The sequence below is a fragment of the Pan paniscus genome, chromosome 14, assembly GCF_029289425.2.
Source record: "Pan paniscus chromosome 14, NHGRI_mPanPan1-v2.0_pri, whole genome shotgun sequence".
Classification (NCBI taxonomy): Eukaryota; Metazoa; Chordata; class Mammalia; order Primates; family Hominidae; genus Pan; species Pan paniscus.
In genome coordinates, this window is record NC_073263.2 from 59,140,908 (window position 1) to 59,157,007 (window position 16,100).

General features: G+C 33.3%; 1 protein-coding gene across 6 annotated transcripts in view; it reads left to right on the top strand.

Moving 5' to 3' along the window:
- Positions 1-16,100, top strand: part of PCDH17 (protocadherin 17) — a 99,279-nt gene that overhangs the window by 31,253 nt on the left and 51,926 nt on the right. For 4 of the 6 annotated variants that reach the window (XM_063595783.1, XM_008950659.6, XM_003825325.7 and 1 more), the window contains 2 exons: positions 5,223-5,281; positions 5,416-5,588. In XM_063595783.1, the coding sequence (XP_063451853.1) occupies positions 5,223-5,281; positions 5,416-5,588 (232 nt within the window). The remainder of the gene's footprint in view (positions 1-5,222; positions 5,282-5,415; positions 5,589-16,100) is intronic. The other 2 variants (XM_063595784.1, XM_063595785.1) reach the window with 1 other exon arrangement.

A 16,100-nucleotide genomic window follows, 5' to 3' on the forward strand; every position in this document is an offset into this window, starting at 1 on the left:
CAGCTTATAGTAAATCTCTCTTCATGTGCGTTTGTACCATCAATATATTCTATATGATTTAGTGTTAAGCCTTTCAAGTGTTTGTTTGTTTGTTTGTTTTCTTAGTTTTGACAGTTCATTATACAGTCTGCATGCAACATTATAGATGTTCTCTCAAGGGCTGTAGCTTGTTTTTAAATTCTCTTAACAGTTTCTTTGCAAAATCAACATTTCTAATTTCATAAAGTCCAACTTTTTCTTCTGTGGATCATGCTTTGATATTGTCTAACCACTGTGTAGTGCCCTTTCACAAAGATTTTCTGCTAAGTTTTCTACTGAATATTTTTAGTTTTACGATTTACATTTAGGTCTATGTTCCATGTTTGAGGGAGAGAAAGAGAGAGAGAGAAAAAGAGAATGTGTATGTGTATGTGTGTGTGTCTAATTGTAAGGTATAGATCAAGGTTCATTTCTACTGAATTACATATTGAATCGTCTTTTCAACTTTGTTAAACATCAACTGTTCATATTTGTGTGGGTCTGCTTCTGGACAGTCTTCTGTTCCATTGTCGTATGTATTCATTCGTTTGGCAATACTGCAGTCTTCATTAGTGTGGCTTCAATAGTAAGTCTTTTTGTTGTTGTCGTTGTTTTTTGAGACAGAGTCTCACTCTGTTGCTCAATCTGGAGTGCAGATTGAGCTCACTGAAACCTCCGCCTCCTGGATTCAAGCAATTCTCGTGCCTCAGCCACCCAAGTAGCTGGGATTACAGGCATGTGCCTTGAAACCCAGTTAATTTTTGTATTTTTCTTTAGTAGACAAGGGATTTTTCACCATGTTGACCAGGCTGGTCTCGAACTCCTGGCCTCAAGTGATCCACCCACCTTACCCTCCCAAAGTACTGGGATTACAGGCATGAGCCACCATAGTGGGCCCAACAGTAAGTCTTAAAAGAGAGTAGTGTAATTTCTTCAGAAATTGATTTATCTTTTAAAAAATTGTTTTGGCTATTATAGTTCATCTCCTATCACATATTAATTTAAGAATCATCTTGTTTAAATACACAGAAAATTTTTCTGAGAATTTGCATGGAATTATGTTACATGCATACATTATTTGGGGATCCAAATTGTCTTCCAATCCATAAACATATATCTCTCCATTTATTTAGGCCCTTTAAATTTATTTCATTTTTTTATAATGTTCAGCATACAGATCCTATACATTTTAAAAAATATTTGTTGAATAATTAATTGATAGGCGCTATTATAAGTGTATTGTTTTTACTCCTCTCAGAGGAACTTAAGGACATGTAAGTGGCCATATCAAAATAACCTACTTCCACAAACAGAGAACTTTCCTAGTCTCAGCTAGCATGACTCAGTTTCACTACATGCTTTCTTTTGACTTTTTCAGACAAGTTTTTTAAAAATTACAATAATTTGAATCAGACATCAAGTTGTAGAAGATTGCATATCCTTAGGAATAGTTTATTACTGAATATTGCTGATAAAAATGTTGATTTTTAATATCATTTATGAATGTACCACAGTTTGCTGATCACTAGTAAAGAAAAAAGACAAATAATCAGAGAATTCATATTCTGCCAACTTTATCCACTCAAGTGATTGCTTGCTTGCTCACTTGTTTATTTTCCTGTTTATTTTCTGCACAAAAGAAAGTAAAGAATATCTAATTTTTTATTACCTTTAACACAAAAAAAAAGAAAGTGAAAAAGATAGGAGAGTACATTCAGTATGATGTTAGTTCACATCTGTTTTGTTATGATCAAATAATCACTTTTTTTAAAAAGTGATTTTTTTGTCTCATGTATTATTGATTTTTTGTAGATTTTTAAATAGATCATCATATAGTTTTTAAAATACCTACTTGAAAACATTTATGTAGCTACCCACCAATTGTAGGTACATGTGATATTTTTAATGATAAACAAATCATCATGTTTATATATTTATCATATAAAAGTCACTGTGTTCAAGTTGAGTTTGAAGAGAACACTAGTGATTAGTTTGCATGAAAGATAAGGTTTTCAAGCATTGTAAATATTCGTGTTTAATTACTCTGCTGAGTCCTAAAATGTACAAATGTCTGACCTCAAATTCTACCCTCTTCCAAGACTTAAAATTTATGAATTATAAATGGAAAAGGTAAAACTCAATTTTTAGAGTATAGTGTTGTAAAATATCTGAATACTCTTATACTTCTAATTAAATGGTGCTGTCATACATATGGCTTTTTTCTCTATTTTTCATTTTTCTATGCAAATACTGTTATTTTATATTCAGATTATTTTAAATGAATTTTCAGAGACCCTTGGAGTCTAGATAATGAAAATGTAGTCAATTAGTTATATGTTTGTTAAAGGCCAAATGGCTATTACGTTATGGTAATTATACACACACACAATCTCTCATTCCTATCTACTTTAATCAATGAGTTCAGACATTATTAGTAAACTTCTGATACTCTGCTAGTGATTGAATTGCAAACTTTTAAAATTGTACTTTGTGAAATTCTATAATTAGAAACCAACTTCTTTTTTCTACATTTCTTTTCACTCCTCTCACCCTGCTTCCTCCTCGTTCCTGTATCTTTTCGTTTCTCTCTCCCACTTTCTTTCTCTGTGCTTTTCTCTTGCTATTCCTCAGATTTCTGTTTGTTTGTTTATTTATTTTTGTTTTTGAGACAGGTTGACCAGGCTGGAGTGCAGTGATGCTGTCACAGCTCACTGTAGCCTCGACATCCTGGGCTCAAGTGATTCTCAGTCTCAGCCTCCTGAGCAGCTGGGACAGGTGGGCGCCACCACACCTGGCTGATTTTATTACTATTTTTATCGAGATGGGGTCTCAATACATTGACAAGGCTGGTCTCGAACTCCTGAGCTCAAGTGATCCTCCTGCCTCCACCTCCCAAAGTGCTGGGATTACTGGCATGAGACACCCCACCTGGCCTTTCTTTGGCTTTCCTATTTTCTCTTGTTCTCTCCCAAACACCCTTCTTTTCTCCTTTCCTCTTGTTTTTCTATCTTCATCAGACCAATATTTGGCTGCAGTACCATTGCCCAGAGTTCATCAAATGCTCATGCATAAATACATGTGTGTGTACATATAATTTTAATAGCTCTTCATTCAATGGAAATATGATTTCATTTCTTAGCTTATGTTTCTTATTTAATTAGAAATGCTTAGAACTTTAATAATATGCAAATATTTCTAGCTACTGTTCCTATCAGGACAAGAGAAAAAAAGTTTCCCCAGACTATTTCCTTGTGTCTAAGCGAATAGGGATCCACATCCTATGAGGCTCCACTTAATTAAAACCATTAAAATCACAAGACTACTTATAATAGTACTTATATTTTTTAACTAGAGCTTCTGATTTCACAGTAAATTTTATTGTCTCTTTAATAACCTGGATTTTGTTTTCTTGAAGTGTTCTAAAACACTTATTTTTAGCTTTCAACTGACAGCAATAGTGGAATAGATACATGTGTTTGATCAATTCAAAGGATGAACTAGTTTTTATTAAATTAAAATGTGAAGTGACTAAGTAATTATAGTTTAAAATTTTTTCAAAATATTTTTGGAAACATTTTTGCCACTGGTGTTGACTACTGCTATTAACTTTACTAGAAAATCAAGTTATCCTTAAAAACTGATATTTTGTCATTATGGAAACAAAAAGTAAGATGCTTCACTGAATCTAGAAATTACTACAATATGTAAATAGAAAGTGTCTGCTACCAACTGCTAGTAAAAGACGGTTAGGAGTGAGCAATGAATCCACCTTTTTCACTTCATCTTTGCATGTACTTTGACATGCAGGTGAGTGAAGTTTTCCAATGCTTCACTTCATCTTTGCGTGTACTTTGATAAATGTCATTTGGACAAACCAAAAAAGGTTATATATTAAGAAATTTGTGGGGGGGTTTTCTGTCCCCAAACTTGACAATGACACTTACATAATACTTTAAACTATCATTCTTTAATGATATCAAATAAACTATCATTCTTTAATGATATCAATACTTTATATTACTTATCAATACTTTAAACTATCATTCTTAATATGCCTTTTTCTTTTTTCAGTAATCGCTCACAAATTCAAATGCTTTATATTATTATATGGGAAGAAGAAAAAAAGAATATCTTATTTTAAATTAGCCTTATTAATAAGGAAAGCACATATTGCACTACATTAAGTCTTACCTTGGGCCCTCTGTTTCATGAATTGCATGATCCCTGTGTCACTGATACTTGTGTGCTGGATGATCTTGTAGGAACCCATAGCTGCTTCAGAGTATAATGCCGTGATATGAAGTGATGCAGGAAACAGGAGAAGCTTTGTCACTGAGTCAGCTGCAAGAAGAAGTAATGTGTATGAATGTACAGTATAGGGAAATCTATGAAAGATCCAGTCTCTTTCTCCCAAAAGACTCTGTTCCATGATACAAGGAGAATTCAGTTCTTTTTGGCAGACCTCCATGTCAGTTTGGAAGCAGTGAAAACAACTGCAAAAACAAGCCTGGTTTCTCAATGTCTTTATGCTCACGTTTTAAGTAACATTTTTTTCTCTCTTATTTTTGTTTTGCTTTGTTTTTAATAACTAGGAAGTAAAATAGAAATCCATTCCCACTGGATTGTTTGAACATAATTTCCATAGTTGGGTTGTAGCTGAGAATGAATTATAGCAATGAGTTCAACCATATGTGATATGCTTGTATCCATTACTGGCAAAATTGGAAGGAAAGGCCCTGCATCTCTTAATTGAGGAGTGGATGACTTTAAATGATATTACATCAAGAAACACATAGAATCCCAGCAGATGATGTAATTATGTTTAAAAATGAGTATTATTAAATAATTCACACTTTTAATATGGAGAAATTAGGTTATTTTCCCACTCCTCCCACAAATATTCAATCTTAATATCTAAGTAATGAAACAACACAGCCAGTGTTATCCATCCTGGTACTAAAAGAGAATGCCAGTTATGACAGGCTCATTGTTTACTTTAACAGGTAATTTGTGGACCGGAATCATTTAATTGTTCTGAGTACATAATTACATGTCAGCAATTTCCAATTTAATTAAAATGTACAAATCTGAAGATTAAGGGAATTTTTGAATTATTAATCATTTTTCCACTAGGAAATCTTGTTGCTCTGCAGGAGATTTGTCCAGTGTACAACTATACGTATTTTTTTCCTTCTCTTTCACAGACAGACAATTTTCCCGCAGAGCCCAATTACATGGGCAGCAGGCAGCAGTTTGTTCAAAGGTAAGGCCTATTAAATAACTTTTCTCAGCTTCCCCATTTGCATTCGTGTCAAAATTGCTTTGCAAGAGACTACACTTCAGATTCAAACTAGTAGAGACAACACTTTCTCTTCTTTTTCTTTATATGTATTTCAGTAGCTCCACGTTTAAGGACCCAGAAAGAGCCAGCCTGAGAGACAGTGGGCACGGGGACAGTGATCAGGCTGACAGTGACCAAGACACTAACAAAGGCTCCTGCTGTGACATGTCTGTTAGGGAGGCACTCAAGATGAAAACTACTTCAACTAAAAGCCAACCACTTGAACAAGGTGAGTGAAGTCTTCCAATGCTTACAAAGTGTAAAGCTTAAGCAGTCATTATAAACCTACTAGATCTAGAGTTGCAGTTTATCACAGTGGAATGGACCATTTATAATATATCAAAGAAACAGCAAATCTTGAGGTTGCCCCAGAAAAAAAGCAACCATTGAATAACACAGTCAAAAACGAAAAACGAAGGCCCTGGGTATCATTCATTAATCCTAAAATAAGAACTTGACCAAAGTCACTTGATTGTTCTTATTTCATAGACATTTCCTACCCTTTCCTATTTGGGGTTATACTAACAAGGAAAATATGGCATATATTAGCTAGATATGTATATTTATGAATTTACAGTATAAAAATTAGTAAATTCAACACTTTTTAGATAAATGAAATCATTGGAATTTTATAGCTCTTAGCAGTGCTTGTTGATTTATTTTTTGTTTGGATTTTAGCTTCAAAATAGTTTTTCAAGAGTCATAGGTAAACCAGAGTTTTGGCTTTCTTTTGATTTACATCTAAGGCTTCATGAATATCAAATGGGTAATAAAGCAATGTGTCTTAAATACATATATTTTTGTAAAATTTTATCTCTAATTTATTAATCTCATGACTTTTTATTAATTTTAATATTTTGTCATTTCAAATACAATAAAATGTTTGCTAATGATTCATCTAAAGTAAATTAAATTACTCTTATGTATAAGACTAAAAACTGTGAATAGGTTTTTTTATGTCCTATTGTAAAAAGTGAAAAGAACTGTAGTTGATATAGTAATAGTCTTCAGAATATTAGTGGTATTTAAATATATTTAGACTTATTATTTCAGTTGTTTTGAATGAGAAACTACATTTAAAATATGTGAACCTAACCTCTAAGTCATTTACTGATTAATGATTTATAGAAAGTAAATTTTTGCCTGTAGGGCAGCCTGTTCTATTATATATACCTCAACAGATACAGTGTTAAGTTTTCTAGTCGTTAAAATGTTTAATGCAAATATTAATATACCCATATATATAAGTATATACATATGTTTATATATACTTATTTATATATATTTTTTAAAACAAAATTAATACATATTCAGTTTAAATATATATTAATATTTTTGGACTGAATATAATTATGCTGAATTTATTTTAAGGTTGACCTCAGAAAAAGCTGTTTTCTAAGTAGTAATTGCTAGACCGATGACTTTTTTCACGATCTTTTACCATAGCAACTTTCTGCGTTAATAGTGCAATATTGTTTTAAAAATTATTTTTAACAAAAGCAATGTGAATCCTTATTTATTATTCCCATTTTCTGAAAATTTATATGTTTACTTGACGTGACTTAAATGGTCATGATGGGTTGTAGCTCTGTGATTTTATAAAATATATGAATCTTTGAGATACATTTTCAATAATGGTTTGTTGAAACTTGATATGTAAATACACTGCATGAGATAGACCCATCTATGTGCATGACACATAAAATGATTGATAGATAATTGATTGGCTACTACTTATGAAAATGCCTAAAGTAAGTAAAGAGTTTTTTGTATCTTTATGAGAAACTCTGTTAATTTTTAAAAAAGAGAGCAAACCAACAAAAACAGCAACAAGAAAAAACTGCTGTTCACATTAACTGTTTAATTTCATGCCAACGACTAACTTAGAAATGTATTTGACAGAAGTGAATTTTATGTATATTCTCTTATAGAGAAAGGAAGTGGTCTTATTTATTATGTATGAAAATGCAATTTATACTAAAAAGCTCTTTTTTCAATTTTGATATTGAAAATTGAAGTCTAGGGAAGGTGGCTATTATTATTTTAAAAATGCCAAAGATGGCATAAATTTTAAATAATATTGCACAGGAAATAATTGCTAGTCTAAGAGTAAGAATGCCACACATCCCTATTAGTAAATACAGGAAAATTATTTTGAATCTAGAAGATACACTTAAATAATTTATGAATTATGTGTAAAAGACTGGCTTCCACTTTAAAGCATGATTTATATATATATATTTTTATTATACTTTAAGTTCTAGGGTACATGTGCACAACGTGCAGGTTTGTTACATATGTATGCAAGTGCCATGTTGGTGTGCTGTACCCATTAACTCGTCATTTACATTAGTTACATCTCCTAATGCTATCTCTCCCCGCTCCCCCCACTCCACAACAGGCCCCGTGTGTGATGTTCCCCTTCCTGTGTCCCAGTGTTCTCATTGTTCAATTCCCACCTATGAGTGAGAACATGCGGTGTTTGGTTTTTTGTCCTTTCGATAGTTTGCTGAGAATGATGGTTTCCAGCTTCATCCATGTCCCTGCATTTTTTAAAATTAGTTAAAATAATATTTCACTGATTGATTGATCCATTGATTTGATTTATTCATTCATTTAATAAATATCTAGTAAGTGCTTGGAATATGTAAGGAAACGTTAGATCATTCAGAAATGTCAAAAATGAATTTGAATTAGAGCCTGCCTTTAAGTAATCATATGTAACTAATTACAGATGGGTGATCTCTCTCTCTCTATTTCTCCCCTTCCCCCTCTTCATGTTCCCCTCCTTTGCTTTCTCTCCTCTCATCTTTCTGTGTCTTCTATCCTCCTATATTTCTTTGTCTACTTCTCATCTATATATCTCTTTATCTATCTTTTTTGTCTATGTCAACTATTTTATCTATCTGTCAGTCTGTCTTTCAAGTATCTATGTTTGTATCTGTTCATCTAGATTTAGAGGAGGAGACTACAATTTATTGAGTTCTTACCACTTACCATAAACAGTGCAAACAATTTCAACATTAGGTTGTTTAACCTGCAAACTCTAAAAAGTTTTTATTTTTATCTTACATATAAAAAATAAGCTAACTCGAAGTTTATTAACTGGCACAGCAGGTTGGAGTTTAATCCTAGGTCTGGATATGGCTCTAACTTTTCTATTTTCTACACAACCTTGTCTCCAAATGAGAGACTTTGCTCAAATAACCATTTTGACTCATTGCTATGAGAATATATTGAATAAACATCAGAGTAAGTAAAAACCAGTTAATGTGTGCAAACCAAGGGGGAGAAGATCAAAATATCTCATATGCATTGATTGAACTACTGTATTTTGTTCAGTACCTGAAACATATTACCCTATTTAATTCTCATGGCATTTATACGTAGGAAAGTACTGTTACTCTCACATTCAGTAGATATTAAGTAACTATTAAGCAACTTTTTTTAATATTCTGTAGTTATAAGTAGTGAAGGCAGTATAGAAATTTAAAAAATACATTCAAAGCCTGCTCTTTCAAACAATGTTTTATGCTATTCATGTAATGAGTAGTTTACTCAGAAATCATGTTAAAATGTTAAATAAGCAAGCAGCTATTGTCTTGATCAATGTATTTATTTATTCTATTTGAAAAACATCATGAGAGAAAATTCCACAATTAAGTCAAGCACACATATAAATAACAACTTTCTTTATAGATGAGAGATGATGACAGCCATATCCAAATAATTATTTCATGTAGATTTCAAATATTAAGCCCTAATTTTAATAGTTTCAAAATTACCCTAAAAAACAAAAGTAAATTTTCTCTTACGAGAAAAAACTAGAGCTAAATGAAAGGAGATGTGTTTCTCAGTCTTTTTCTCTTACTAAAAATGTGTAGCAGTGCCTTACACAGATTTCAATTAAAATTCAGTAGCATATTATATTTTATATTTTTATATTAGATTCTTTTCCAATTTAAATGATCTCATTTTAGAAAAATAATGTTTTATATTTAAATTGAAATATTTCTTTAATTTAGAAATGAAAATCAATTTCAAAAATAATCTTCACATTTTCAATACTTTCTTTGTTAATAATGGTTTTCCTTTGGAAATGACTTAGGCCTTTTGAGATTTTATTTTATTAGCTCAAATATTACTTTCTCATCTTCTGTGCAGTGATATTTTTTCTATTTGTTCCGTTCCTGATATTTGTGTATTTTTGCTACCATTAGTTTAATTCCAAATACATCGCAAAGGTAATGTATTGCCCACTATTTTGGCAAAATAATTTAAAAGAATTCAGCAGCTAATTGAAGGTGTGATGTACTGTACTAGAGCTGAAGACAGCTTTAAGGATATAATGTTAATAAACCCGTTAGTAGAAAGAGGTTATTTTTTCTTTTAGTGTGATGGGAAAAAATTCAAAGAATGTATCTAGTTTCTTTCCATTTTATTGCATGTTTGTGCCCTAGTTTTTTAATAGTTAATTAGATTTTCTCCATACCCCCCCCTTCATCCTTTATAAAATATAGTAGGTAGGAAGGTAGATTAAAAAATTCCAAATATTTTGGAAGTTGTATAGTACCATAATAGCATATTACTTAATAAAAAGGTAAATATGTATTTTTACCTAATAAATTATTGTTTATTTTAAAAATGGGAAAAGAAAACCATGGAATATTGAGAAAAATATATCTGATCCTTTTTTTTTTAATGATTTTATATTTTGGAAGAAGTTAAACTGATTTATATCAAGACCTAATGAAAATAAATATAGTATTAGTTCTGTAAAGAAGAGCTACATATAGTTTTATAAATAATAAAACTTTTTTAAGAGTTTATGAAGCTAGTGTTTTCTTAAGCCTCAGAATATTATTCACACTTTAGTTTCTTTAAGTACTGTATCTTTGAATTTCTATCCATTAGAAGCCCTGTAAATTATTTTGATTGTTAGCAATAACTTTTTCTTCATGAAAAGATTTAATAAGCATTTTCTAAAATTTAATAGTCTCCATTGATTTCTAACTAATAAATGTACAGTCCTTATAAGTGCTTACCAGCAATTTCTCTGAGCTCCTTAATGATGGCTAAGTGATAGTTCCCAATTTTCCAAGGATTATCAGCTTTCTGCTATCTTTATAATTGACTGAAACCAACTCCTTGAAATAGAATTGTACAGGATAATTCTGTTGCAACCTGTGCCAGAAGTGGCGGTGGGATCATCACCAATTCTAACATCACCCTTTTGGGTGGCCGGCTGTCAGTCCCTTCCCGGTGACTGGATTCAAGGACTTCTCTGCTTCCCAGGGATTACCATTCTAATTCTTTCTCATTTTTTCATTTTATTTAATTGCCTTGTAATTTCTAGTTTTCTATTTAATTCTATGGCTTCCTTCTCCTGCTTCTACTGTTAGAAAATCTGTCTTCTTAAATTACATTGAGTTTTAAAATTTCATAATGAAATTCCCGATTCAAATCCAATTTTTAAAATCCATGAAAAGTTGCCAGTAATAGGAATATCAAATATCTTTGGTTTGTTTTAGTGAATTCCAGTTCTAAAACTAAATTTCTTCCTTAAGGATGGCCTTTTTTTCCTTCCTAGAACATTCTAGAAAATCACAGAAAGTAAAGCTAATAAATATTTGTTTGTTTCTTTAAGTTAGTATTTGAATTTTGCTTGGGGGCACCTTAATCAAAATAGGCTTAGGCTAGTTTAAATGAGGGCAGTATTTGTTATGTAATTTCGCAGTTGCCTAGAGGTAAGGGTGGGGGAGGCTCTGAGTTTCACTCCCTCAACTCTCCCTTTCTAATTCCCCATATAATGACTGAAAGTTCATCATATTTCTAATTATGTTTGGAAATGAAACCGATTAAGAAACTTTCCACAACCTGTATTTTACCATGAAGGAACTATTTAAGAAAGCTATAGCAAGGAAATAGAAGTTGAGGCTCGTGCCCACCTGGGGACGAATGTGTGGAACCACACATTCAGATTGTGTGAAGTTAGTGAGCTACAGGTTTAAGGTGCTGACCACAAACCAGTTACTTTACAATCTTCCCTATAACTGACACTAAATAGAAAAGTAGAACTGTTTCTTTCTGTGTTCTAGTCTGTGGAATGGTTACTGTAGTTCTGACTCTTCCAATTAAGCAGTCGAGATCTTTTCCCAGACCTTCCCATAACAGACAACAGCCAAACTTTTCCCAGACCAAAGAGAGGGTCGAGATGCTTATTCCTGTGGCCCAATAGCAAGATGCAGACTAACTGGGAAAGAAGAGAGTTTACTTCTGCAACCGGGTACAGGGAGAAGGCTGGGAAAGTATCACCAGACCAAGTCTAAATTACAAAGTTTTCCAGAGCTTATATAACTTCTAAGCTATATGTCTATGTGTAAGTGTGCATTTGTCTAAAGACATAAGTGATTAGCTTCTTCTAATCTATAACTAAGGTCTGAGTCCTGAAGACCTTCCTCTGGAGCCTCGGTAAATGTACTTAATCTAGATGGGTCCAGGTGCCGGGGGTGATTACCCTCATCTTGTCTCCTGCTAAATCATGGAGGTTTGGGAAGTTCCTTTAGATCCCTCAATAAAACTTGTTTGTGGAGGTCTGGGAAGTTTCTTCAGACCCCCAGTAAAACCTGTTTAATCCTAAACGTGTCCTGTTAAGAATTCCTTTGTTATCTTGCTATGCTTTAAGGCCCAGGAAAGGCCTACTCAAGACTTGATGGGCTTTTGTTACATTCCAGTCTTTGTTAAGGGGCACTGGCTCTTTCAGCTTTTAATATTTAACCTAACCACTCAATCAGTGCTGAAACATTTGTCACAGAGGCCTGCTGTTCAGCTGTTAGTGAGACCTGGCCTGCCAAAAAACCACTTCCACGTAACCAAGAACATGAAGGTGATGACTGTGTCCCTCCTTGTAGTAGCCATATGCCAGTCTCTGAAAACAATTTTTAAAAGAAATGCTGCTGCAAGCTTATTAATAGTAAATTTGTCTTAGGAAGGAAATAGAAAATTACTGTCATATATGGGGGACAGGAAGAAACTGTTGAATATTTAACACCGGAAAAAAAAATTACTTAGAAATGTTTAAGGACACTGTTGTTTTCACATAGGTGGCATCTAAGAAACTGCAGTATTTGCCAGAACTTCCAATTATTTTCAAGCCCTGTAAGGTTTTACTAGAATGCATTTATCTAATAGCTTCTCAGTGTCAATTTTCCCACCCTCCTGTGCTGTCCTTCAAGACTTTCAAAATTCATCTCGGTTTATGTTTTCTGGATAAAGTGTTTCCCAAATTGTATGCAGCTTCAGTTTATTTTTGCTTACCAAAGTTTGCAACTGCCCCCACAGTTTACCTAACTTTAAAAGTTTCAATATATTTTTCACATGTGCAAACATCTGCTTCTAGAATCCAGCAGCTGGTATCATGAAAATAGAGAGATTTTATGATTCTCATATTTGTTGCTCATTGTAAAGCCTCCTAACAAGTGTTGCATGATTTACTACGGACTCATGTGATTTTGAGAATCTCTTGCTTTTGCTAAAATTAGGGAATGCTGGGAGTATATTTCCAAATGTCCTAAAAGCCCTCTCCTGCCTTATAATTATTGTATCTTTCAAGTAAATATCTCAACATATCAACATAAAAAAGTCCTTTTTTTAGTTTTATTATAATGACAATATTTTGTTTTATTTTTTATTTCATTTTATTTCTTTCTAGAGACAGGGTCTCGTTCTGTTGCCCATGCTGGAGTGCAATATTGCAATCACAGCTCATTGCAGCCTTGATCTCCTGGGCTCAAGTGATCCTCCTACCTCAGCCTTCAAAGTAGGACTACAGACACACACCACTATACCTGGCTAATTTTTCAAATTTATTTATAGGTATGGGGTCTTGTTTCATTGGCCAGGCTGCTCTTGAACTCCTGGCTTCAAGTAATTCTTCCGCTTCAGCCTCCCAAAGTGCTGGGATCACCAGTTAGAGCCACTGTGCCCACCTTTTTTATTTTTTATTAAGAAAAATCATGTACTATTATTAAGTACGTTTTTATGGAACTAGGAGGGTGCCCGTACACTATTAAAATTCAGACTAGTTATCAGCATCAGTTAGTTAAGAACTTAAGGAAATAATTTTGTTAATTTAATAGGTCTAAAACATTCCCCAGAAATTTTCTCTTATTTCATTTTGAGAGCATGTTCCAATATTAGAAGTCCTCTGTTCTTTTAAAAGCCATATTACAAAACATTATGGTGAGAAGAAACCTTGAAATATAACGCCTCCATTTTATAAGAAAACAGACAGTTTCCATTGAGTCTTCAGGTTAGTGGCAAAGGCAATACTAGTTCCAGGTTTGTGGTTTTCCACTGTAGGACTCTTTCCATCCTACCAAGCCATTCCTGTAACACACAACAGAGACTTCAAAGTCTCCAAATAGGCACATCATATCTGTAGCAGCACCATTTATTTCCTTACCTGAAGGAAATCTGAAGATGTAAGTGGTCATTTTTAAGAGCTTGATTCTTGATCCTTTAACATATATTGAATGAAAGCGCTAAAATGTCTCAATCCAGACGTACCCACTGACACTACTGTGCTATCACCAAACACTAGGATGTATATATTTTGTCAGTCTGTGCACAATATCTCTATTTCTCTTATTTGTTGCTCATTGTTTCTTTCCTTAGTGTTGTAAGGAATCATGGAAACAGGAAAGCTTTTAACTCATTCATTTATTCATTCACTGTTTTAAAATAAACAGGTATACCACGGAATACAAAGATGAGCTGAGGCACAGACTGGGTTTTCAGGGAGCTCACACTGTCATAAGAGAATCTGACATATAAACTATGAGGTCAGTGCAGTAAGACATGTCCACAAAATTCATGTAGAATGAAAACCCAGCCCAGATTTAGGGAATCAAAGAGAATTTGTGGAGTAAGAAACATTTGAGCAGACCCTTCTGCACACTTGGCAGAGTAAAGTCAGAGGAGGGAGGATGACAGGAAACACTCAGAAGCACAGATGACGTGAACCAGTGTATGGCAAGTTGCTGTGAGGTGCAGATGAGTAGCAATGTGTGAGACTAGGAATGGCAGATATGAGACTAGGGAGGTGGCTGGAAGCCCAGTGATGCAAAGCCTGATAGAGAGCCATTAGGGGTGCTCAGGAGGTAACATTGCAAACTTGCATTTTAAAGAGATGATGTTTCTGGCAATGTGTTGGGAGAGAGGAATAAATTAGGAAGCTTGGGAAGTAGTCCAAGGCAAGAGAAAATGAGGCCCAGAGTAGTGAAGAGGTAGGAGGAATGAACAAAGTAAGCGATTAAAAACTTGTTTTGATATATGCCACTACTTTTATAATGATAATGGATTGCTTAGTATTTTACTTGAAATTAGTTTTTGGGATAAGAAATTCTAAAGGAAAAAAATGACTTAATGTCTAACTAAATGGAATATTAATTGAATTATTTAATGTCTTAATTAAGTTTTAATGTTATGTATGTGTTAATTATCTCTTAATGTCTGATGCTTATATGTTTATTAGAATTGACTCAGTAATGTGGAACATTTGAAATTTTTTGCCAGAGATGCTAGGAAAAAAACAAAAAAACAACTTCAGTTAACCAGATCTTTGAGAAAACCTTCAGAAAACAATTAGGTAGTATAAAACTTGATGTGTTATTGTATCATAGGATTGTGACTTCAGTAGCTGCCTAAACAGTAGTGCAGTTTACTAAGGTGGTGAAGACAGGGTGAGGTCACTGCAGGAACAACATTTGGGCTTTATAAAGAAGAGTTTAGATTTAGACATGTTAGAAATGTGTGAGGCACCCGTATGGAAGTATCAGAAGAGGCAGCTGGCAATTACAGTTTGGCAATCAGAGAGGTCAGGAGGTATAAACTTGCAAGTTATTGGCATAGAAGCATACTTAAATCCAAGTAAATTAATGAGAAAGAATATTGGGAGAAAAGATAATAGGGTTCATAACAGAATCCCATAGAACACAACGTTAAGAAGCTAGGAAGAGGAAGAGGTCAGTAATAGTTCAGCCTGCCAAGAAAAATACTCAGTATGTTCTGTGGGAATCCAAAATCTAGAGACCCCTAGATGAGATATTTCACTGAATCCCACAGTTTTTACATTTCATTTCCAGCCAAGTATAATTGATAGCCAAATTACGACAATATATTAGTTGAATACTGCTGTTTCTGTTTAAAATAAAATATACTGAGCTGGTTGTATTTTATGATTCACAAACTAGTCCTGAGGGCAGTCCCAAATATGTGACCATGCGTGACTGGCATCAATGTATAACTTTTCAAGCTCACTATTTTGAAAGAAGAAACATTTACTTGAAAAAAATATGTTTTGAATTTTTAACTAACTTTTTGTCTTGTGCCCACTATGCATATGGGACTGTCTTAGTTGTTATGTTGAATGTTTGTTCAACAAATATATATTGCATTTCTGGCATGTGACAGATACCGTTTCAAGTGCTGAGGATTGAGTAGTAAGTGAAACAAACATTCCTGCTCACATAGAGCTTACATTCCAGTGAGGATTCCTAGCCAATTCCTTAGACTCTCTTGGGACTTATGAAACCTTTTTTCAAATAATTTACAGTCTAGTAATGAAAATGAAATATATATTGAAAATATAGTAAAATGTAGAAAATAATGTATTGTTGTTTAGGTATAAATGAAAACTCTAGGGCTTTTAAAGAGGAGGGATAGAATACTAATACTTATT